Source organism: Aptenodytes forsteri, unplaced genomic scaffold (genome assembly GCF_000699145.1).
Source record: "Aptenodytes forsteri isolate BGI_AS27 unplaced genomic scaffold, ASM69914v1 Scaffold54, whole genome shotgun sequence".
NCBI lineage: Eukaryota > Metazoa > Chordata > Aves > Sphenisciformes > Spheniscidae > Aptenodytes > Aptenodytes forsteri.
In genome coordinates this window covers 2,576,041-2,601,225 of record NW_008796044.1, presented here as the reverse complement: position 1 = coordinate 2,601,225, position 25,185 = coordinate 2,576,041, and the positions used below count along the sequence as shown (strand labels likewise).

The 25,185-nt window shown below is 37.5% G+C and overlaps 1 protein-coding gene across 3 annotated transcripts in view; it reads left to right on the top strand.

The window, feature by feature from the left end:
• Positions 1-25,185, top strand: part of TENM2 (teneurin transmembrane protein 2) — a 600,599-nt gene that overhangs the window by 493,826 nt on the left and 81,588 nt on the right. For 2 of the 3 annotated variants that reach the window (XM_009285708.1, XM_009285709.2), the window contains 3 exons: positions 10,886-11,080; positions 16,524-16,724; positions 18,226-18,438. In XM_009285708.1, the coding sequence (XP_009283983.1) occupies positions 10,886-11,080; positions 16,524-16,724; positions 18,226-18,438 (609 nt within the window). Of the gene's footprint in view, positions 1-10,885; positions 11,081-16,523; positions 16,725-18,225; positions 18,513-25,185 lie in introns of those variants that run through there. The other variant, XM_009285710.1, reaches the window with a different exon arrangement.

Below are 25,185 nucleotides of genomic sequence, written 5' to 3'. Positions count from 1 at the left end.
TAGCTGTCATCCCCCTTCGCTTTCTCAAACAAACAAAAAATTTCTAATTTGAATGTAGAAAAATGTTTAAATGTCTGCAGCTAATGTGGAACTGTGCAATTAATCATGTTATGATTTAAATCTCTTCTGGTAAATTTAATAAGGCAAATAGTAGTAACTAAAATGAGAGCAAAGCAGCCTGGGTTTTCAATACCCTGAATACTGCAGCCTATGGGTGCAATCCTACATCTACTGCACTGCTATTTAGCCAGAGATGAACTGTTACCAGAGAAGTAATAGTTTTTACATCATTCACTGGGAATGGTGAATATTTGAAAGAAAAAAATATTTGAAGAAATGTTTCACTTTTTCATTTCTTTTTCTAGATGCATAAACGACTTCATGCTGTTAGTGCTTCTCTGTTGTGAATCACACAACACATATATTTGGAAGGATAATTCTGGTATTTGGTGTTTGTCCTTACTGCTGCTTTTTGTGAGCTTGAAGCATCATCTCTTTGATTCCTCACTGGATCTTTCCATTGAGATAGCTCCTGAAACCTCTGAAATAGTTTAGTTTTCCCTTCCTCCTCAGTTTTTCTAGTGATGAAGTCATCAAGACATACAAATGAAGATCTACATGCTTGTCTATGACAGGAGTTGATTTCAACATCTGTTTATTTCCATCTGTTGGTAGAAAGTAAAATTTATTTCTCTGCATGTTCTTGTAGTTGTATGAACTTCACTGCTTATATCTAACGCAGGAATTTCACAGCTCTGATTCTGTGTTACTAGTTCCCACAGAAAAAGAGTTTTAGATTGTAAGGCAATGTTTTCAGGACATTTGTATCCACCATCTGCATTTTCCTCCCATCCCATGTATCATGCAGAGAGTTGGAAAGAATTCTTCACTCTTTTTTTTTTGCCTTTATTTTCAAAGACACAAAATATATAGCAAACTGATGAGTCAGATTCTCCTGTGGTAAACCAGAACCAGCGCAGGGTAACTTCCATTTCCTTGAATGCATTGATGCTTATGAAAAATAAATTGAACTATGCTGCTCTTTTAATGATGTAGACCCTGACTGGATTGGCTGCAAATCAACCTACCATTTTGCCAATCATCTTAGTGTACTGCATGGAGAACTACGCTCTTTCCTTTAATACAGGTAGGGAGAGTTGCAGAGCTTCTGCAATAGTGGAGGGGGAGCAAACAGGCTGACAAAGTGTTGAATCCAGAATATACTGACAAGAGAAAGTCCTCATGACATTTGAACCTTGGCACAGCTAGCTCATTTTTCAAGTGTCTAGCTGAACTCAAATGTCTTCTTTTCTCTCTGTCTCCAATTTGTAGTTTGTTTTATACCATTGAAAATCTTTTTTATGTTCAGCTGTGGCTTTTCCAGTGAGACAGTACAGCGGCTTTTTTCTGTCTCCCCTCAGGACTCCAATACCTTCAGAGAACTAAGACTTAGATCTTTGTTGATGGCTAGCTAGATTGTCTAAGCTCATCTTCATGTTAACAGTAATGGGGCTTCAGCCCTTTCAATCCACCACTAAATTAGTTCCAATGTATCTGACGTGCTTAATTTTTATTTTCCCTATTCTTACAGACTGCATTGTTTTTGTTATTAAAAATATTATAAGGGTCTATTCATGAAGCATAATTTTCTTGTACCAAGTGACCAACCTCAAAAAGATAATTTTAAAAATTTGCTGTGGTTCTGGAAATTGCTGCTAGATAGTGTGGGAAGACATATTCATATTTCTTACACAGATTTTTTGTAATAGTTGTAAGCAAAGCAGTTATCTAATGGAAATAGCTACTTTTTAGAATGGTAGAGGAGGGAACAGCAAGCGTTGTCTTTTTGACAGATAATGTCACACTGAAGGCAATGAGAAAAACTATGACTTTTTTGATAAATGTTGGCCAAAGCAAAAGTTTGCTGAGTGTTCAGAAGAATGTAAATATTCATTGTGCAATTAATGCTGTTCAGTCACTTCTATAAAAATCCTGCCTTTTTTTTGTAGAACAGCTTAAGTACTTATCGATTGAGAACTTCTATAACTCCCAAAATGGAGGCATCCCCATATCTCTACAGGTATTTTAAATGAATTGAATTAATCATAGGCTTAAAAGTCTCTAGTGATCTTTGTTAACTTTCCTGGGTTTAATTAAAACATCTGTGTGCTTTTAATTTATCGATTCATCCAACTCATATGTCATGTTTTTAACACACCCCAGCATGCTCTGCATCATTTTAAACCCGATTTCCACTTAACTAAAGCAATTAAATTCACCCCGGATTAATTAAAGCATCCATACTTTAGTGCTTAAGTCAGCGTGTGCTGCTTTCCCCAAATGGTTTCTGAATGTCAGAGATTTGACACACCTGATGGGTTTTTTGTCCTTCTGGAAATTCTTCTGTGAATCTCTTTCTTGCTTACGAATGTGCAGTTTGACAGAGCTAGACGAGGGAGCTTGGTAAGGCTCAGGTTTGGGCAACTGACGTAAGGATTGCAGAGCACGACTATTATGAAGGGCTGTGTATTTCTTCTTAATACTGACCTGATGCCTGCAAGCATAGAGTAATACTACTGTTAAATCATTTAAATTATTTGTGTGTTCTGTAGTCAAAGTAAACAGTTTCCTGAAGGAACTAATAAAGCATATAATGTCAGTAACAGTTATTCATAGTTGTTCATTCTTCTGCTTCTGGGTGAATTTCTACAAGATGACTTCTGCTTCGAAGAGCACAAGGTCTTAGAGCAACCTAAAAGATGTTCTAGATCTTCCTAATTGTCACTGTTCTTAAGAACATTTCAGCCTGACGGAAGTTAGTGATCTCTGAAGCGCAGGCAGTCTAGTCAAATACCATTCTTTCTGACCAAGCAAATATCATGTTTTTGAGGCATAAAGAACAGATGAGAGCAAATGGGCCTGGATTCATTCAGTCTCCCATTCCAGAATGATTTTCTTGGCTAAGTTTGCTAGGGGTGGGGCAGCTTCTTACCAGGAGAGTACCATAAAAATAGCATAAACTAGTAAAAGTGAAACAGCGTAAACCATGGAGTGGTCTTAGAAGTTATTTCAGATTTTCATATCCATAAATGAACTCCAGTTAAAACTAATAGGCATGCAGACAAGTAATGAAATGTCCACCCAACTGATTAAAATAGGTTTAAACATAAAATGTGAAGGAAAGTGTTGTCAAACAAAACAATTGTATTTTTAAACTACAAATAAGAATACTCATATATTTAATGTTTCCTAATTTTTAGAAATATGGGCAAACACTTGGTGTAACAAGGGATTTGATAATTTGTAATGTTTCAGTACTGTCTTGTTTAAAATAATAATAATGTAAAGTCTAGAGCCAACATTTTGAATCAGGTTGTCAGAAATTAACTTCTTAAATAACTGGGCTGATTTTCTACAATGCAGATGTTTGCAATTCCTTTGGGTTTAGTGGTTTTGTGGATTTTAAGCCATTTAGAAATTAAGATTGTTTATATCTAAGTAGGTATAACTTTACTTTAGGAGGTTGACTGTAGACAAGAACTTGGTTGTAGCTTTTGGAGTGAATCTAAAATTATTCAGGGCTTTGGTTATACAATTGCAGTAGGATTCAGCTCTAGCATCAGTAAAATGCTTCACCTGCTTACACCTTAATCTGTTTTGTCCATTGAAGAGAAATTAGCATTTGTAGACAAAATGCTACGTATGCGTCACCAAGATAAAGACCAAAAAGAGAAAAACATCAGTACAGTGTGAGCCTATTCATATTTTTTAGGTATTTGGAACCAAGCGGTTGTAGGTGACATTGGTTTTGGATCTTTCCTGTATTTCTACTACAGTTTGGAATGCATTATTGGTTTCAGATTAGACTGTCATAAACAGTAATCCATCTTCTTTATATAGTGGCAAAATCATGCATAATCTCTCAGCAGTAGCAGCTTAATCTCTGCTAAAAGGAAGTCCAAGTGTGAGCTATTACAGAGTCTGAATTAATTATCCCGTAGAGGAACTGCACCCAAAAGATTCACTGGTAAGGTGCCTTGGTAAGAAGTTTGACCTACATCTGTCTTCAATACAATTCCCGGTGGGCGGTGAAACAAAGAACAACTTGATTTCTGTTATGCTAGTGTGTGTTTCATTTTTTTATATAACTAGGAATTTGTGCAACTCTGTCCAAAGAGCATATCAAAACTGCCCAATCCGTAGGTTCAGATGATTTTTGAGACACAACTATAGAATGTTAATATGGTGGTATTAAAGACTTGAAAAACATTTACTCTGTTTCATGATAACGACTTCCCCCAAGCTTAGGGACACTGGGCTGACTTGCCCTAATGAGTATAGGGAAGAATTGTTTGGGCAAAACCAGACTCAAAAAATTTGGAAATTCTTCTTGATGAGAAGACCCAAAATGTGTCCATGTGTTTGGAAGTAGAACCAAGTTTTTGTCTGACCCCAAGTGAACTTTGTGTAAACCTCAACAAGTGCTATACATGCTAATATTAATGCATATCCTCCACTGTTGGATCATACTAGTTACAGCAGACCAATTAGACGTACAAGTATGTGACCACATGTACAGAACAGGTGATCCTTATGCAGTTTTGTCAGTGCGTATGCTGTCAGGCACATTTCTTTTAACCTGTGCTCTTTAGCAAAAGCTTCAGGACTGAAACTCACTTCCTCCTCCTAAACAGGAACATCTACAGATAAAAACAATCTTTATTTCTCTTAGGTCTGACAAAGTTCTGTACAGTTCAACAAGGGCTGAACATATCTTACACAGGAGTATAAATAGTGTCTCTTCAGAATGTTTTATTCTGAATGTGTGCGTTTGTATAGAGGTTATATTACGGAAGTAAAGCTGTGATGGCTCAGACCAAAATTCCATTTTACCCAGGATTTCAGCTCTGATGGTGCCATACAGCAGATAGTTGAGGAAGAGTAAAAATTGTACCTGCCTTTGATGCTTCTCCAGTAAATTCTTTTGGTTCTAGAGATAACTTGTGTTAGGACTTCCTACAGTAGATGATGTCTCTTTGTGTATAGTGGCCTTTGTAAATTTTCATTCCATGAATTTGTCTAATTATGTGTTCAAACAGGGAATGTTCTTCCATGAGTTTTAACTTTTCAGATAATCTTGTTAAAATTGGTTGATGGAACAGTTAGCAGTACTTAGGATGTAAGGGCACTTTAGATGGTGTCTAAGTGCTCTGTTAGTGCAGCCTTAAACTTGGACTTCAAGACTCAGTCCTAGTTTTCCTTACTGCTTACATCGTGAATGGGCAGTCAAGCTCATCTCTTATGCACACCAACTCGTGGTAAGAAGAATCTGGTTTACATGCAACATTAGGGCTTATAAGCATTATGGATACCACCATTCTGGTCCTTACTCAAACACTACCCCAACAGGCTTGATGCCGTTTTCTCCATCCAGACCAGTGACACCCCTCACCAACCTGCCATGAGCATCTCACCACAAAATTCTGTGGTACATATGTTGAAAAACTTTGACTTGATATGGGGTGACTCCTGACAGCTTGTCTGGGCTCTGAATAAGCCTGTAGATGGCACAAAGGAAGCTAACCTTCTTATGCCCCATTTGAAAATTTACATTTGGATGTAAAACTGAGCTGCTTGCAAACTAAGAGCAATATAAGGGCATTGCTTGTGACCTGCTCCAGGACAGGGAAGCATTGCAGATGCAAGTTCAAAAACCTTTCAAGTCTGCATATTTCTGTGCCCAGAAACTCAAATAACTTTCAAGAGAAGTATACCAATTTGTCTATTTTATGAGGAGGAACTGAAAAAAGTCTGCAGTAGAGAACTGACAGCCTAGATCCTAGTGGTACAGGACTCTTTCTGCACCAGGGTAATGTTTGCTCTACAGCAAGAGGAACCAAGCCAGAACTCTGCCTTCAAATCCTGTTTGGAACTTCAAGTAGCAGGGAAAGGCCTCTCAACCAAGCAGCTGTGTTACTAAACCGAGTTCTGCAACAGCCTCCAAGAGTTTGACTCCACAGATATCCTTTACTGGTTTCTTGCCATGCTCTAGAAGAACACCTTTGGTGAGTATGTACGTGTGAATACCATAAGGGTGGGTGAAAGGAGTGTGTGCACAGACTGCAGCTGGGATACCTGTGTGTTAAGTGTCACTGGGAAAATGGTGGCTTTTGATGCCAGACCATTTGGGCATTATCCCTTACCATATCCCCTCCTAGTCCATGCGTAACAGGTTGTTATCAAATCACCTTTCCTCATGCATCAGGGAATATTAACATTACTCCAAAATACCTATCCAAAGATAACCTTTAGAGAGAGAGAGAACTTTTAGATGGATGTTTGGCTGGTCTTTCCTGCTCAATTCATGCTCTTAAACGTGTGCAGCCTACAGGACTTAAAGGTCTGTAGTATCCTTTGATCAGCTGAGACCCATGTTAAGAACTTAGTCTGGTTTTGTTCAAATACAGGTAAAGGGCAGAATCACATCACCAAAACCACATTTAGGGTTAATACCTATTGTGCTTATTCAAACTTCACTCAGGAGATATACCTTTGTGCTTAACTTACTTGAGTTTTGACATTACTTCTGAAGACCTCTATCCACTTTTTGACAGTGCTGGTGTGTGATACATGGTTGTCTTTATGCAACCTATCTGTCCACAGAAATGAGGTGGAACTTGATCGTTCCATTACATAAACCAGCCTTCCTTCACCCCCCTTCAACAGACTTTGAACAGTCAATTCTGTTCTGGAATAGGGGCCATCCACTTCACATCGGGAAAATAAGCAGTCCTAGCTAACAAGAACTCCAGAAGACTCTTGAGGTGTTTGCAAATTAATTGAAGTCACCTGGTTGTAAAATTAGAGTGGACTGTGGGTCTTGCCCTGCAGCAACATGGTCTAGCAAATAAGCATAGCAGACCTCTTTTTAGACTGCCTGCTTCTGTTTTCTGTGGAAGAGCAGCTTGATTCTCTCTTTATTCCTCACTTAGGACAGACTATAAACCCATAGCAGAAACATTAAAGAGCAGCTATTTATTACAGCAGTGACAAGCCAGCTTCTTATAACCTACGCTTGCTTGCATTCTTGCTTACGTGTTTCTCCTGCAATCTTAGTGACATGGCAGTCTTGGAAATGCCAAAATCTGACCAAGAACCTCTGTCATTTTCTTATTCTTAAAGTGATATTCCTGTTACATAGTTTGTAGAATAACCCCAGCAGAGGGTTGTAGATTAAACTTTGTGGCTTTAGGTTGCAAATGTCTTAATCTTAACTGTATTCATTTCATCCCTAAGGTTAAATGACAGATTCTCTCATTTGTCCAAAGTCGGTTCTGGTGTCAGTAACATCTCGGCAATGTGTACTGCAGTGGCAGACCACCAAAGGCAGATTACTGTTCAACTTATATACAAGCTTCACAAGGACTGAATAGATTTATGAACCATAGCAAGACCTCTGACCTGGTAGAAGCATGAAGAGAGGAATGAAAAGCTGTGACATGGCTTTGAGCTTAACTTAAATTCCTGAAGCACCATAGCAGAGTAAGGGAACACTAAAAAACTGCTGAGGGAGCTCTTTAGCCCAAGACCCAGCACCATCTAGTAATCTTTCTTCTGCTGTGCCAGTCTCTTGTCTTCCAGAAGTTGAACCCTGCAAATTCAGATCAAAAGTGGAAGCTAAGAATGGCCTTCCCATAGACATGTTTCAAATAGCAGATATACATCTCTTTTAGCTGGACCACAATTGCCCATTGCTTAATGAGACTTAGGGGCAAGGCGAGGAGAGAAGCAATCTTACAGCAGGTGGCTGGCACAGTATTATCTAGCTAGGTCTAGAGTGGTCACAGCTAAGTTGCTTGTTGGTTTTTGGTTTTTGTTTTTTTTATTAATTTTAATAATGGATTTATTTCAGCTCAGTCCCTCTTGCAGGGGGCTGTGCTGTTCAAATAGAGTTATTGCCTTTATTTGAGTTTTGACTCCAGAGGAGAGGTTTGCAGAACAGAGGTCCTTTCAGGTGTTGAGTGCCATGTTGACCTGTAAAACAACAAAACAAAAAAAGCTATTCCTCACTTGTATCCAGCTTGTAAGTCAGCTCTAACTTTTTGTCTTTATAACTACTTGAACAAATGTGGTTTGTCTGAAGAAACTCTCTACTGCCTACTGATTCATTTAGCTTTCCTGGGACCTTTTCTTTCTATGCAGCTTTATCACAGCATAATGAGGAGGTTGATGGGCAAAAGCAAGCCATATGCTGGCGTGTCCCAGTGCAGTTGGAGAATCCGTGTTGAGCAGCCATTAATGACAACACTGAGTGTCTGCAATGGCTCGGGAGCATGTAGAGAATTTGCATCCAACAATATCACTTCCTTCTGTGGTGGACTTGAACAAAGGGACTGCAAGCTTAACCACCACGTACAGGAGCTGAGAGGTGCCTTGTTCTAGAGAGAGAGATTTTTGTGTTAAGATGAGGCCCAGATAAAGGGACAGTATCTTTACAATGTGTCAGGGTGTGGAAGGTGGCACCAAGAAACTTGCCACTCATGATTACTCCAGGTCTTCAGGACAAGCTGCCTTCTGATCACTCACCTCCAGATCCTCTGCACCATGGCAAGTAAAGAGAGCAGGACTGAAGTGATTACCTTGCTTACAGTGATTTCAGAAAATGTATCAATGTGAGCCCAAACAAGACACTTAATTGCAGTGAAATGGAGAGTTATGGACAAAGGAATTGTTTGTGTCCCTAGGTCTTCATACGTGAAGAGTGGAAGTGGTCCTAGTTTGATCCCTTTCTTTATGGCTCACCTATATGACTTGCAGTGCCAGTAGTTAGCATATCTAGGCAGTGCAAAGCAGTGCATGCTGAGGAAGTGAGATAGACTCCATGATGTAGTGCACGCAGACAGAAGGAATAATTAGTCATATGGCATTCAAGTTGCTACTAGTTCAGCGTGTTGTATATCATGGAAGGGTGTTTCATGATGACGTGCAAAAAGATGTAAAACAGGCTGTCCCAGAGTGCAATATGGACATAATGGATATTTGTCTGTATTGTAATTCAATCCAGCTGGTTCAGTAAACTTAATTCTGCAACCAGCTGCAAAAAGCAAAACCGGTAGAACTTTAGCATAAACTTTTTCACTAAACTCAGTAAAGCACTTATGAACGTATGTCACATCTGAAATCAGAAAGTTGCTGCTGGAAATTATATTTTATTCAGATTTGTATTCATTTTTGGAGTGAGGAACAAAAAGATTGAACAAGACTCATATTAAGAGAGAACACCAGGAATGAAGTAAAATTAAGTCCTGTTGCTACCAAAGGATGGACAATATGGCCCGAAGACAGAGAAGGGGCAGCAAAAAAACCCCCAAACTTCAGCATACAGATATTGTTATTATTCTGCTGCAGAAAAAATAGGCTAAAAAGATTATACATGTGACGTGGCCCATCAACCTGTAGTTTTAATTGAAATAATTCTCAGCAGTCTAAATTTTAGCTAACATCTCAGGTTACAAATCTGAATATATTTTTTTCTGATCAGTTTTTTCCCACTTCAAATAAGAAAATTCTTGAAAAAAATCTATCCTGAAATGTGTTGTTGCAGCAGATCAATGGGACAGCTAAGATTAATAAGGGTTACAGGACTGAACAGTGGAGAAGTTGTGTAACTGGACAATTACACATTTCTTTGTAGGAAATCAATTACTTGGGTTCTTCTTGATCATTCAGGTTAAAGGGATAATAGAAGCAGGAAGACATTAGGACCTTTTAATGATTAATAGTAGCTTGTGAGTATTTTTTTTTGGCACTGTAAAACTAGCTGTAAGTTTCTAATTACTTTGAAGGGTGAAAAGACAAGGAAATACTTTTCTGTCTTTATCAAACTGCATCAGAGAAGAGCACAAAAGCGTACCTTTTCTCAAAGATTCACTTCATTACTCCCATTTTCTGTTATTCCTCTGTTATTTTTTCCATTTCTCTGGCTAGTGACCACACATTCAGTCTTTGGCAGGCGTGCAAGTTCGCAGACTGCCATGTGCACATGGGAGACGTGGGCATATAGGAGTGTGAATATGCCTTAGAGTAACATTTATGTGCAACTGGCTTTTAATAAACCACTTGTTTCTTTCCATTGCTCTGCATATGGACAACATCTGATTCCTGGCATCCAAGACCTACTGACTACCTTTATTATTCATAGGCTTCACTTCATTTGCATAAATGAATATTTGCTCAGAATGTGTCTTACCCCCTTAATAATACAAGAGGGAGGGATAAGGGTTGATGGTGTTTTCTTGCCAATAAACACAGGGTAAAAGCAGTCACTCTGAGGTTTGGGAAAACAAGGTTCAGAAGGGATGTTGGTGGCAAGGTGCATTTGTTGTAGATGTTGTGTTATTCCTGTGTTCAAGATTCTTACACTGAAAAAAACAAGACAAAGGGTCTAAAAAGTTTTTGGGACATTACATTGTAAAAGTGCTATGGAAGAAGAAAGATGCTATATAATAAAATGTTCTGGGGACTGAATGTTTTGTGTTCTGCTATCTGTGAAAATTGGATGTTACCTAGTGGAACAAAGCCGAGTAATTTCAGACTCAAATCTGTTCACATTACCTCATTAGTTATCCCAAACATCATCAATAGTCTATAAAGAATAGCAGTTGTATTCTCAGAATGCCCAACACGTGTGCTTTATTAAGTAGTAATCAGATGATTTCTTTGGGAAATGAAGAACTGAACTACTACGAATTATCTTAGATGTTTTCCCCACTAAATTAACATATTTGAATATATCTATAAGTATTTGGTAGTGGATTTTTGGTGCACTTTTACATGAATACATGTATGACCCTGTATGCTGTTTTTCTTTGGTTCAATTTTCCAGCTGCCTGCCCGGTTCTGTGCAGTGGCAATGGTCAATACTCTAAAGGCACCTGCTTATGCTACAGTGGCTGGAAAGGTCCAGAATGTGATGTACCCATCAGCCAGTGTATTGATCCCTCATGTGGAGGTCATGGTTCCTGCATCGAAGGGAACTGTGTCTGTTCTGTTGGCTATAAAGGAGAAAACTGTGAAGAAGGTAGGACATTTTCTTTCTATGTTGTCAGTTTGTTTTCTGGGGTTTGGAGTTATTTAATGGGTAGAAAAAAAGGAAAGAACAGAATAAAAATTTAAATGTAAAACTACTGTAGCAGGTTATTGTAAGAGACGGGTGAAAAATGTAGTCCATCACAATTTTACTGATCTATCAAAGTTCAGACAAAACTTCTGGCCTTCTGTATGCATTGTTTTGCAGTATTAAGAATGTCTCCCGCAAGTAAACCCGAATAATTCCTTTGTTGAAGAGTGAAGATAAATCTTTTCTTATGGATTATATTTATTGAACAATTTAGATGTGAAACACAGAGGAAAAAGGAGCAGCGGTAGACAAAATTGTATAGCTGCAGCTCCACACAAAGCAAACATATCAGTCACTATTAAGACAGAAGTTGATGAAACAAATTTGAAAGACTTAGGTATCCGTGTTACTTACAGACTTCACGTAGGGCAAATTACCCCTGTTAGCTGTAATCATATGGGATTAAAGAAAGGTAGATGGCACACACAAATGATAACTGTCCTTTAAATGCAGAAAAGCTCTTCAAGTTGAAAGTGTCCAATTCCTTGTGTACGTAGAATGAGCAAATTTAACAAAATAACCCATGCAAAATGTGGTCATAGATTAAGCTCGATATTGGTTTTATTCACAGTGTTTTCTGTCAGAAAGCACAACATAAATTGGACTGCTTTTCTTCTTAAAATACATTATAGTATGGTTTTAAAAGCGAATTTAACTCCCCAGACAATTGCTAAATAGACAGTTCAGCACATCCTCAGAGCAGTAATAGTTCAAGCTACTTTATGATGACATTCCAGAGCTTATTAATCCTCCAAAAGGAAGAGCAGTTTGAGGACTAAAGTGCTAGGACTGGAGCTGCATGGTTTTATGACTAGGACTAAAGAGTCTCTATGGACTATTCTGAGTGGGATGCAGAGCTGTCCACCACGTGTATCGATTTTTATCGTACCCAATAGTAAACAGCTGTTTCTCCTATCAGAAAACAAAGGGAAGAGAACTGCAGGGACCTGAACCACTAAGGGCTTTATTCTTGGGGCGTGGACTGCAGTCGTTGCCTTTAGGACGTGAACTTGCATTAGTCTGAGTGAACTTATTTTGCTAAAAGCAAAAAAAAGCAAGGATCCTCACGAGGGGGACTGGCAACACTGAAACTGTTTGTTCAGTTCATTCCTGTCATCTCCTTCCAGAAAAGCTTCACAAGCTCTAATCCAGACCTCAGTTGAAGTCAGTAGAGTTTTTCCATTGTTTTTAATGGGTTACGTTTTCAGCTATATCCAGAAAATTCTGTAACGTCCTTTTTGTCTGCTAGAATTGATGGTTCTCAGTTCACCCTGTGTGTGTGATTATAGGAAATACTCAAAAATTCTCTGAAATGCCTTGCTATAGCTAGCATTCTCATTGAAATAAAAAAAGGAAAAGACTGTCTTTAGCATGCTCTACAACATCCAGTCTATTCCCCGGGAATGCGGAAGCTCTCTTTCCGGTACTAACTGCAATTGTTTCCTTAGTCTAATTAAGTTATATAAATTTCATCATGTTTTGCGTTGTCACATAAATGCTCGTATTATTAGAGAGACTATGGTGGATGGCCTAAAATTATCTTTCTTTCATTTGATTCTGTAAATTTTACCTTGTAAGCAGTTCCTCCCTCATCTTGATTGTAATTTCCAGCTACTTACATGGAATTCTCTCTCCACTTTCAGTTGTCTGAATGGCTGTGGTATATCTGAGATAGGCATCTTGAATCCCCTATAACTCCTATAAGAGAAATAGGCTCTCGTAGTGCTTAATTCAGCTTATCCTAAGGTGAATGTTTGAAATGGGTGAAACAAACACATCACCAACTCCAGAGAAGTTTATAGAACAGGCTAGTGCATATCTTCTTGAAAAGGTGTTGTTAACACCATTCAAAGTTGGAAACGCTACAAAACATTGTCAGTCAACAAAGTTTTTTGGGAGGTGAATTACTATGTGAGGTGAAAGGACATACATTATTTAATCAACAGTGTGCTTGAAAGGATAAGTTTTTTCTTAAAAAGATAAATGGATTACAAAGGCAGGGGGTATTGACTGCAGACTTGGAAGGGGCCAATAACATGACAAGAAAGGTTAAAATAGCCTTTTACATACATAAATAAGTCAATAAATTAATTTACAAATAAATAAAAAACAACCATCATGTTTCTATTCTAAAATTCCATTTCTTCTGTACATATTTCTCACATTAATTCAAGAGCTACAGGAAAAAGGGTATAATATGAAGTGGTGTCTCTCCAGTTGCAGGTAATCATCTGATCTTATTCTAATTCATGCAAAAACTTTAAATTCTACCATTCTAATGGTAGAACGATATAAATAAATATATCTGTATTTATATATAATATATGAAATTTCCTCTATTGATTTAAGCTTCCAAAAGGAATGGCGAAGGTTGATTCATTCGCCATTTTCCAACTAGGATATTGAATTAGAACAAGTGGGTCAGCATTTTTTTCTTCCCGTTAGCTTTTTATTTCTGATTTTCATCATGGTCATATTGTTCAAACAATTTACGTGAAATGAAAGTGGCACCAAAATCAATATTTGTGATGCACAGTTTTTGCAGCATAAACACTGTTGTTCTATTAACAAATTTGCACACAAGATGAAGTGGCATATTTGTCAGGTTTCGTTCAATCTGGCTTAGGGGGAGACAAGTGAAATTGCCCGGCTGGGTTAAGTTAGGGGTGGGTTTCTTGTCAGTTTCACAGTCGAGTCATTTTTCAATGACATTTAACTTTGTAAGTCTAATTCATGGCTCTTTGGGGGTTTCATGGTACATATTGTTGAGAAAACTCCTTGACCTCCTTTTTTGTCCTTCGGGATATAAATTGTTTTCAGTACCTTTTTGTCAAATCTACAGAGGGCCCAATACTAAATGAGCTCTAATGATCCGAGCTGCCAAGGGGCTATGAGTTCTAAGTCTAACGTACTTACATGCTAAGGCGCGTTCTCCTTTGTTTAAACACCAAAGAACCTCCATTTATAAATCCTTATTAAATACCATTGTAAACCCTTCTAAAGACTCGGGGCCAGAACCTTTGCAGCATAAGTCAGTGTAGTTCTACTGCAGGTAATCATGTTATGCTAATTTTAGCAGCTGAGGATCTGGCCCAAGATGATAACTCTAAAATCACGTATTAAAATAGAACAAGATTTGAGTTCAAAGCAAAAAATCCCTTCAATTTAAACTTTGAAAGCTATTACTTACCCATATGATAGAACAAAACAGCTATGAAGTATAATTGTCCAGAACAAAGGCGGTTAGCGTGTTATTCCATACAACAAGGGAGATTGGAGGCTTAGGGGTATTGATAAGCTTATTCTGTGGAAATGTGTCTCAGCTGCATGAATACTGTAATTCAGGATAGAGGAAAGACAATTTATGTAGCAGAAGGTGGTGTGTGGTTTTCATATACTCCACATTGCTTTCATTAGTACTTTCATTTGAGAAGGAAGATGATGCATTTCTGACATGGAGAGTCCATTAGGACTCATCAATATCTCCTAAAGTTAGCTGTCCTGCCACATGCAGTGTTATACACAAATTACCCTTTTAAATTTTCCATTAAAATATCATCATCTAAAAAAAAAAAATAGAATAGACTAAATTTAGGGGAAAAATGTAACCTTCATCCTAAAAGTAAATTGACCATTAAATCTTTGTGTTCTTAATTTCTTTATTCAATCAGATTGTTTTATCACAGCTCTGTGTCTATTGGGTTCAACAGAAATGGTATGAAAGACATATTCTAAACTTTGGACAGTTTCTAATCGAGCATTCTGGATAATTTTAAAACAAATTCTGAATTTATCAAATCTTATCTGAGCTGAACCACAAAACAATCTTGGTTTACCTATAAATACGAAATTGCATTATAATATTTTCATGTCCAATTAACTAAGCATTAAATCTAAAAAAGAAAAAAACTATAGCCAGTGTCGTCATTAAAATGAAAATCTTATAAGAAATCTTATAGTAATTTATTCCCGTGCTACTGTAATCTGAATTAAAATAAAAACTATTATGATAACTCATGTTATTGCATCTCTAAATGTGCCTGCCTCAATCCTATGTGTCGTATCTAATCTATATACTTACTTTAAATGTTCTGCAACTACATAAAATAATTTGACAAGACTTTATGTTTATAGAAAAGTTGAGATTTGAAAGATCAAGCATTGTTCACATAAGGTAGAGTGAAAATGTCTCTGCCTTAATTTAGAAGGATCAATTTGGAAAAGATGAGATAAATCACTTTCATTATAAACTCAGATCTTCCTGGAGCTGCAAGAGAGAATGCCAATCATTCTTGGTCCTGCTGTTGTGAGCTAATATATACCAGTCATGAGATGAATTCATTTTATTTAGGACATGAATTTGACCTTGGCCCTCAATTCCACAGCAAAAGGCAGTTGGTAAAGCCTCTATGTTGGTATTTGTGATAGAGCATAGTATACTTCTACAAATTCATGATATAAGATAAAAATTTGGAAAACCATAATGTTACTGATAGAGTTTATTTGAAAGACAGCTCATAACATTCCTTTATTTATCAGGATTGAAATAGCAACTGAAATTTCATTGGATGATTTTCCATCATAACTATTTTCACTTTCTTATTCTGTTATTTCTGGATTGAGAAAAGATGAAATCCATATCTATATCTGTTTTTCTTTATTTCTTTAAGAGGAATTATCTGCTGGTTAGAATATGGGTTGAAGTAACTAGGACTCTCGATTTCACAGCTCAGCTACTAATAGACCACGAATCAAATATTCAGAAGTGCCTGAATAATTTAGGAGTCTAAATGAAGCTGAAAGCCACTGATATTTTGACTTCTAGGTACTTAAAGTGGATATCATAATGTTAGTCTCACAATGCTCTAGCATTTCTATAGTAATAATAGCGGTATTGATGAATATACTCCAAAGAAAAATATCCTTTAAAAAGTGCAATTTATTCAGTTATTTTTTTATTTTGTTGTTTAAATACAGTACATGATTCATTGGAACTTCAATGTATTTCAGAAGAAATGTCCCCAGGTGAAGACTTATGTGCGGAACTCTTAGTATATATATTTAAGTGTTATTTTTAAGTCTTCGTGCTTCTTCACTACAGCGTTCCTGCAGTAAGCTTTCATTGTTCAGTCACACCCTGTTTTATTTGGAGCTAATGTAAAACACAAATTACATCGCACTTTCCCATTCTCAGACCAGGTGTTAATATGACTTGAAGAACTACATCAATTTGCTTTATTTATCACAGTGATACAAACTTTTCAGAGCACGCATCTACATGTTTTCCAAAGATCCTATTCTGTGAACTGACCTTTCTCTACGTTGTTTTTGTTTTCTTCTGCAGTTGATTGCTTAGATCCGACGTGCTCCAACCACGGGGTCTGTGTGAATGGAGAATGTCTCTGCAGCCCAGGTTGGGGTGGAATAAATTGTGAGCTTCCCAGAGCCCAGTGTCCAGACCAGTGTAGTGGGCACGGTACCTACCTGTCTGACACAGGTCTCTGTAGCTGTGATCCCAACTGGATGGGTCCTGACTGCTCCGTTGGTAAGAAAAAGATTTTTTCCTGATTTTGCAATGATGTTCTTATTTTGTTAAAATGTTAATATCTATGGCAAGTTTGAAATGCAAATAATTTAGAAAATTGTCTTTGGAACACGTTTGGTCCCGTTTAGCTATGTTGGGAAGAAACGTGTATCTATCTTAGATACTATTTTTTGTGACATTCTTAATTTGGGGCTGTCAGCTGGGGGGCGAGGGGGATGCAGGTTAGGAGTTTGTATTTCATTCTAATACCTGACCCTCGTTTGGACTGAAAAAGTTACTTAAGTGCTTCACATCTGTTTCCCAACTATAAATGAAAACTTCCATAATTTATAAATATGCTTATGGAATTTGGGGAATGGAAAACACTACAATTAAGTATGTTTTTGGGGTTTGCCTTACTGCGTATCGAAATGCTACTCAAAGAGAAAAATCTCTTTTCAAATAAAGGGTATTTTTCCCTTTTCAGTCATACATGGAATATTTAAAAAAATAGTTTTAGAGCAAGAACACTAAAAAGCAGGCGCAAAAGTGTAGGCTAAAAAATTTCATCCTCTCCAAAGCTACAGTTGTAAAACTTGATTATTCTAACACAAGGAGCTAAAGAGAAAAAAACAGTTTTGACAAGACAGCGAATGTTCTATTTGTGGGGAAAAAATACTGGGAATTTTGCATATATGTTGTAAGTTGAACCTTAAGACAGCTGTAGGCCATAAGCAAGTCTCTCAGAATAGTATTCCCAGTTTTCAGACATATTCAGTTATTTCTTGAGATTAATGACTTAGAATACCCCACCAGTGAAATGAGTATCAAGATGTGTTTTTTCCGCTTCACACATCAGCAGCCAGAAAAATTCGTGAATGAGAGTTTCACTGTCAATTTCTTTGATGATGCATGAGGCAAAAGACCCCTCTGTTTGCTTTCCTACAACTTCAGCTGGCAGAGAGCAGTAGAAGAATTTTCGGACTAAGACACCAGATAACCAAACGTGTTAGGTCAGAATAGGATTCCAAAAGGTCTCCCTTGAAAGTGTCTTTTACCCATCACTCCTAGAGTCTAAGTGACCCTGAATTGTCACCATTCTCTGCTGAATGAGTTTTAGATGAGTTTCAGTCTCATTCTTAGCAAATCAATGTCTGTATCAAAATCACCAGAGGTCCAGGTTTGAGTAAAACAGAGCTACGTGCTCCCCTTCTGCGCTGCTGACAGGCCACCTCTGAAGCTTGTGTGTATCTGAATAGAGAACGCAGCTCCACAGCAGTTTGTCCGGCATACGTTAGCAGATTTTTTTTAAACGACTTTTTAATGTAATTTAGTTTGTTTTTAAGCAAAAGTTAAATGCTGGTTTTGATCTGAGTGTGAACAGGCCAGCTTTTGACAGCATACAGTTTTCAGCAAAAGCATACCTGTTCTACTCACTTTTCCCTTCATGGCGAGGTTGCTGCTTCTGCCCCATTGCCACTGACATAAGCTAGCTATAATCTGTATTCTTTTCTTCTCCTAGAAGTGTGCTCTGTAGACTGTGGCACTCACGGGGTGTGCATTGGCGGAGCATGTCGCTGTGAAGAAGGGTGGACAGGAGTGGCGTGTGACCAGCGTGTGTGTCATCCCCGTTGCACGGAGCACGGAACTTGTAAAGATGGGAAATGTGAATGCAGAGAGGGCTGGAATGGGGAGCACTGCACCATTGGTAGGCAAACGACAGGCACCGAAACAGGCACATATTGCTTTCTTTTCATAAATCGTAGAAACATAGTTATTGTTGTGTATTGTAATAGGCTGTTCCTTTAAGGACCCTAGTGCTTTCAAATATTATGTCTGACTCAAAATGTGTTGGGTGAAATGCAGATGAGCTCTTGGAATCATTTAAAATCACTAACAAACTGATTTGTAGAGGAAAAAAAAAAAACCAACAAATTCCACAGCAAATGAACATTAGTAAGTAAAGATGTAACAAATGGTCCATCACGGTATCATCTGAGCCAAGATTTTCAAACTTAACTAAACATTCCTTTGTGTGAATGGCATCTTTTTTAATTTCCTGGTCTGATGCATCAGTGCCCTCCTGCTATTCTACATCACATCTGAAACACATCAGCACCATCACCGCACAGAGCAGGGGTCAAGTTGCGGAGGGATAAGTGTTCCTGGCGTTACAGAAATAGCTCCCTAGCATTCTCCTGTGCTGTGCTGTGACAGTGGGCATGGTGTTTGCATATAGGCAATCCCAGCATGGGAGGGCCCTGTCGGTAGTGCAGCATGCTGCTGTACCCTTTCCTAATAGCGTGCTGCTCAGTACAGCATTGGCATCACGCAGAGTGCCGTGACTAACACGATTGCATCTCAGCTGTGATGTGTCAGCCTGGGAAGTTCAAAAAGGTTATACTTACACAGAGCAATGTTGTTCTACCCTCTCAATTACCGTGCTTGAAAATTTATTCTGGAGGGGAATTAATTGTTCCTAAATGAAGTTCTTTATTTTGTCTCTACAAGCAGTCAGGTAGTATATTTGGATTATTTTGTAAAGTTACTGAAAACAAAGGAAAAAATTGTTATTTTACCTATGCTGTAACCAAAAATGGGAAATTCTGAGTGATCACATCTCTTCTGAGAAGTCTGAGCAAAATTATCTGGAATAAGAGTATCCAACTGCTGAGGCAATGTGAGACTCAGGCGAGTGTATTTTTCTCCAGAGAATTTTTGGTGGACTGTGAGGTCCTCTAAAGAACCTTAAACATACCTTAAAAGAAACCTAGTGAGTCCAAATCCAAGGTCATATTGGTTTAATGATCTTAAAGTGGTAAATTTAACAAAGAAAAGGAGTAGGTCAATTGAGATTTTCATGGCAATCAGGGACCCTAATGGGACAGTCCTATTACAAGTGAATTGTCATTTCTTTACTTAAAAGTATGGTGAGATTCTTGCATCCCTCAAGCTGTTTTTCTTTTTCATTCCCCTCTGATTTCTCCCTGGATATACAAACCATTTCCGATACACACGAGTTGGAAACTGAAAGTATACTATTATTAGAGGAAAAAACCAAAAACCCAACATATTTTTGGGGCATATCCTTTGATGTTGTGGTGCTGCATGCTTCCCCCACACTATGCTAATATGATTTAAATCAAAGCTTTTATGACTGAACACTTTGTCACCAGCATAGATGCAGAGTGTTTTTTCACAATTGCTTTCTGACTTCCATCATATCAACATATCTCTGCTAGATTAATCCAGGCATTTTGTTTTCATAAGTACTTCCCAGGCCTTTACAAAATGCCTAGTATATTTTTTTTTGCATTAAATTGTGTAATAATTGCTTATTTTAAAAGTTGCTGCTTTGCGCAAAATTTGTTTTGCTTTATAATCTTTTAGTAATATGCCTGTGTTTAGAGGTAACTAGTGTACTTAAAGTCTTCATTACTGTGCACACAAAAAGATGCCTTGTACTGAGATCTTAAAAGAATTCTGAAAGTTACAAGCTGAACTAGTGAACTCTGAAGTGAGTTTTTAGTCTAATTTTCAGAGCTGTGAAAGAAATATTTTCCCTATTACTGAGGTATATAATAAATTCTTCTTTTCAGGGAAAGGGTGATACTGCTGAAGTGATTAAAATATGCATAAGCTTTTTTTGTTTGGTATGTATTAGAAAGATTTCCTTGAAACTTAATGTGAGTCTGCCTGCGGCAAAAATGAGACTGGGGCAAAAAATTTAAGTTTGCCCTTCTAGTTATATTACATTTAAATTTATGCAGTCATAAGTTGCCTGTTGCATGTAGACAGATATATATTCTTGTGGCAGGCCTGTATTAGTAAGAATTTTCATATGCTCATATCGTGAGGTCTGATTGTGAGGCCATTTACAAAATCACAACGCATGATGCCAGAAATGGAATTCAGTTCAGAGGGACAGCTCAGCTTGATCCTACTGGTTCGTGTTACATGGGGCTGAAACAGAGAGAGAATTTGGAGGATAAGGGTGGTAAAACCAATTTTTGTCAGTATTTGTACAAAAAATGCTACAAGTTATCACTGGAAAATTTGTCCTTAGAGTGAATTGGTACTTTGGAACAAGGATGAGTTGCTCAAGATATTTTAAACATGAGTGTGAAGAACTAAAGTGTACTTAAATTTTACGGAAACTCATTTTAATTTAGACTACTCCCTTTATGGTTTAGCTTTCAACTGAAAGGTTGACAGACCATTTAATGTCAGAACTACTCACTGAGGAGTGTCCACCTAAAACGATAATATTCAGGAATGTAAATTTGATGTATTCAAACCTTGATTTTTGAATTTTTTAAAAAAATATTTTATTTTTTTAATCCAAAGCCATTGTTTTAGTCCTGTTTGGAAGGTACCTGGCAAACTGCACAGTCTGTTTGTCCTAAGGCAAAGCCAGGCCAGACCAGAGTAAAATAGTATATAAGCAGAGGTTGAATCTGTCCCTTCCCGGTACATAGTTTGGATTTTTGAATACCCACATTAGGTCTTCAGGAGCAATGAATGTCCAGACTTACCTCACAAGACATTTGAGAATTTCTCCGTATGGGCTTCAAGCAGAAAAATGTGAATCTCGTGGGAGAGTTTATTTCCATTTATTGCTACACCTAGTCTGAAATCTCTTGAAGTCCGTAGAAAAACTTGCTTTGATTCCAGTGACCTTAGGCCAAGCCCCCTTAGAACAAATTGATCTAATCTGTGAGGAGAAAAAACAGGTTTCTATACACAAGCCAAAATACATTTTCTTTTGTCTGTGTTTCTTTACCAGTTTCATGTGCTATATTCACATGGCAGTGGAAAAGAAATCGTTATAGCAACCTGCAGGTATCCAAGTTCATTCAGGTTATTTTATTCCATTTAATATCAAATTAGGCCTTTATAGATAGTTGACAGAATGCACACTCTTTGGCATTTCGATGTTGAGTATCTAAGCTCAAAAAAATTACCAAAAATGCAGTTTCTCTCTGCATTACCTGCATTTTAAGAAAAACACTCTGAAAAGTCTCCCAGAATGCCACTGTTAGCTCAGTGTTAACAAGCTGTTTGTGCAAAGCAGCTTTTACCTATGTGCAGCAATAGAATTACTTATAAAAATCAGTGAATGCAAATTCCGAGTTACACAGATTTTGATAAATCTATATCCAAATAATATAAAAGTGAAAGGGGTGGTGTCTGGTCTTGCTCAAGTGCTGTACGTAGCAGAGCAGAACTCTACACCAGGCACTACATTTCACTTTGCTACTTCAGGTGAGAAGAAAAATTGCTTACTGATGATAAAGAAAATGAATCTTTTCCCAGTGCAAAAATAGACCTGTCAGGATATGTTTATTAAGTGATTACTATTCATTGATTGCAATTATGGAGGAAGTTATAACTAAATAATAGTGGGTAATCTAGATGAAGAAAAAAGTCTTGGAAAACTAATAACAAAGCAAAAGACTAAGATATAGCAGTTGCTAAATCTTGAAGCAATTTCATGCCAGAATTTTAAGATGGAGGATTTGGCTTTTGCTTGAATCATGTGAGTGTTGTTAAAGCATGCTGTTATAAAACAGATCTGTTACTTTCACTGAAAATAGTATTTGGATGTTTAAAACTGTTGGGTTTAAACTGTAGTGGATGGTGTTCTCATATAAACTATCAGGATTGTATGCTAAGGACAGTGTGATATATATGGAGAACTTAAGAAACAGTCAAACCTACAATTTTAAAAGCGTAATTCTATCTGTAATTCATATCCCTGCAGCATGAAATATGACTATTATTAAGTCATTGGTAAAAAATCTCACCGAGAGACCAATGAAACCAGGATTTAATCCTAAATATTTATGAGTAAAATTTGAAAGCCTGCAAACATATTGTATCTTACAAGGTAAGCTCTCACCAGAAGACGATATATGAGGTTTTCTTTGTGGCAGCCTGTCATATTCGCAAAGCCTTGCTCTTGTCTGCTCGCGTCCTATGTTAGATGTAGGTTAAGCAATCCTGCTTTCAGGCAGAAAGTGGCAAAAGACTGTAGTAAAGGCTATTTGATAAAACGGATACTCTGCTGCAGATTATGATCAAGACAATTCTTATCTTCTTTGTTCCTTTTTTTTTTTTTATTTTCAATGCAAACGAGCTGTACCCCCTTTGACAGCCATAGAAGCTGAACCTCCAGCTATCTCCAACTATCTACCTGCTAGGCAGAACACAAACAGGGATGATGTGTGCATCTCTGCAGACTCTGCTTCCTGGCTTAGGTACTGCTTTTCTGAATCTAACCCCAGAGGTGGGGATCTGCCACTCCCCTTCCTCCACTGGGTCCTTGGCCTCTGTACTGAAAATGTCAAATGGTAGGACCTGTTCCTTGGTAAATAATGGATTTGGAAATCTGTATTAGCCCTATGCCTTATCTTCTATGTTTTCAGGGCCTTGAATAAAGAAGAAAGATTTGAAAGCAGCACGATCCTGTCACCTATGTGGTGGGAGATAACGTAAAATTTTCAATACATAAAAATGCGCAGGAAAAAGAGAGGACTCTCCGAGCCCAGGGTGATTAAGATAAAATGTTTAAGTTACAGTATGGGAGACTTGGGTTAGGTGTTAGGAAATACCTTGTACCAGTAAAAGAAAAACTGAAGTAGATTGTCTAAGGAAGTTGTGGAATCCTCATCAGTGGAGCTTTTAACAATTTAGACAAACATCTGTCAGGAATAGCAAAGAGGTAATTCATCCTGCCATGGGGCAGAAAGCTGACTAGAAAATCATTGAACTATATGAGCTCTCTTCCAGTCTGATTTTAAATGAGCTTAAAAGGAAGCATTCTTTCTAAGTACCTTATTTTATAATGGCCTATATTAAGATTTGTACTGTCATCCCCTTTAAGAATCTAATGTCGCTCTTAGAAGTAGAATTGATCATTTCTCCACCCAAGGAGACTAATCTGTGTTCTGTATTTGCAGAACAATGGGTTGTCAATGTATATATTGAGCCACTCTGAAACATCCAAACAAAGAGCAAATATTACGCCCGGTAGGTAAATACTTCAAATCCTCTCCCTTTGAAGCACCAAGACTCACCCAGCTGAACACTAGATGGACAGTATTCCACCTCTGTTTTTACTAAAAAAATGTTTACTACAAATTTTTTTTCCTTGAGTGTTTTGGGATGACTGTGCCCTTTCCAGCTTTTAGACATGTTTATATTTATTGTAGACTGGAAGGAATACCACATATAAAGTGTAAAGAATTAGATTTTTACCTTATCATGAAGTCAATTATCGATAGAAACATTAATAATGCAGCATTGTGTTATCTTTGGATACAGCAGGATATTTTTGTCCCATGATAATGCTTTTTGTGTCAAAGATTTTTTTCTTCTACTACTGATTTTTCTTGTTGTAATTACAATGGTAATGATTCAAAGATGAGGCAATTTTCAGGAGAGATGGAAAGTGTGTGGGAGGAGACAGTGGAAAGCCATCGTATCTGACAACGAGCAATTTAGAAGGAGCTAGATGTATTAGACTTCTCCAATGCACTTCTAACTTAAAAGTAATCTGTAACAGTTTATAACCTATCAAGGCATAAAAAAATCTCTAATGATGGTGATAGAAATTTAGATTGCATGCTCTGTAGAGGGAGGAACACATTTTTTCATTTTATTTGAAAAACGCATAGAATATTTGGGTCATGACCACTTTTCATGACTGATGATATAGAAATACGTTGGTAATATATATGATGACATGACCAAAAATGTTAGAGACATTGGCTGTTTCTGTATCTGCAGATTCAGGTTCATCACCTGTATAATATTGTCTTTACACCTGGTAGCAGGTTTCTTGATAAGCACATTTGTGACGCAGTGTTTAAGGTACGTGGTGTCAAGCTTTCATTTGGAGTGTGAGAGGGGGTGGTTCCCTCACCATGCATCTCTTCAGCAAAACAGAAGAGTAGCAGATACCTCATGAATTAATCTGAGAGATTCTCAACGATCTCTGTCATTCTCTGCACATAATTTACATTTTAATTTCCATCATGCAAGCATAGAGAGACTCATAAGGTAGAAGTTTTCCTTATAAAGTGACGTTTTGGTCACGTATGTTATATTATATCATGTTATGTTTTATAACCAAACCCAGGGAAATGTACTAGTTAATTAGACCAGTGGTCATCTAGTCCAACATCACCATGCTTCAGTAAAGATGCAAGTTCCCAGTAAATAAGCAATTAGAAATTTCTTCCTGGAAAGATAATGCTCTTTTTATCTTAGAATCATTGAATGATAGAATCATTTAGGTTGGAAAGGACCTTTAAGATCATCGGGTCCAACCATTAACCTAATACTGCCAAGTCCACCAAGAGGCCATTTCCTCTTGTCCTGTCACTTGTTACTTGGGAGAAGAGACCGACCCCCACCTCGCTACAACCTCCTTTCAGGTAGTTGTAGAGAGCGATGAGGTCTCCCCTCAGCCTCCTTT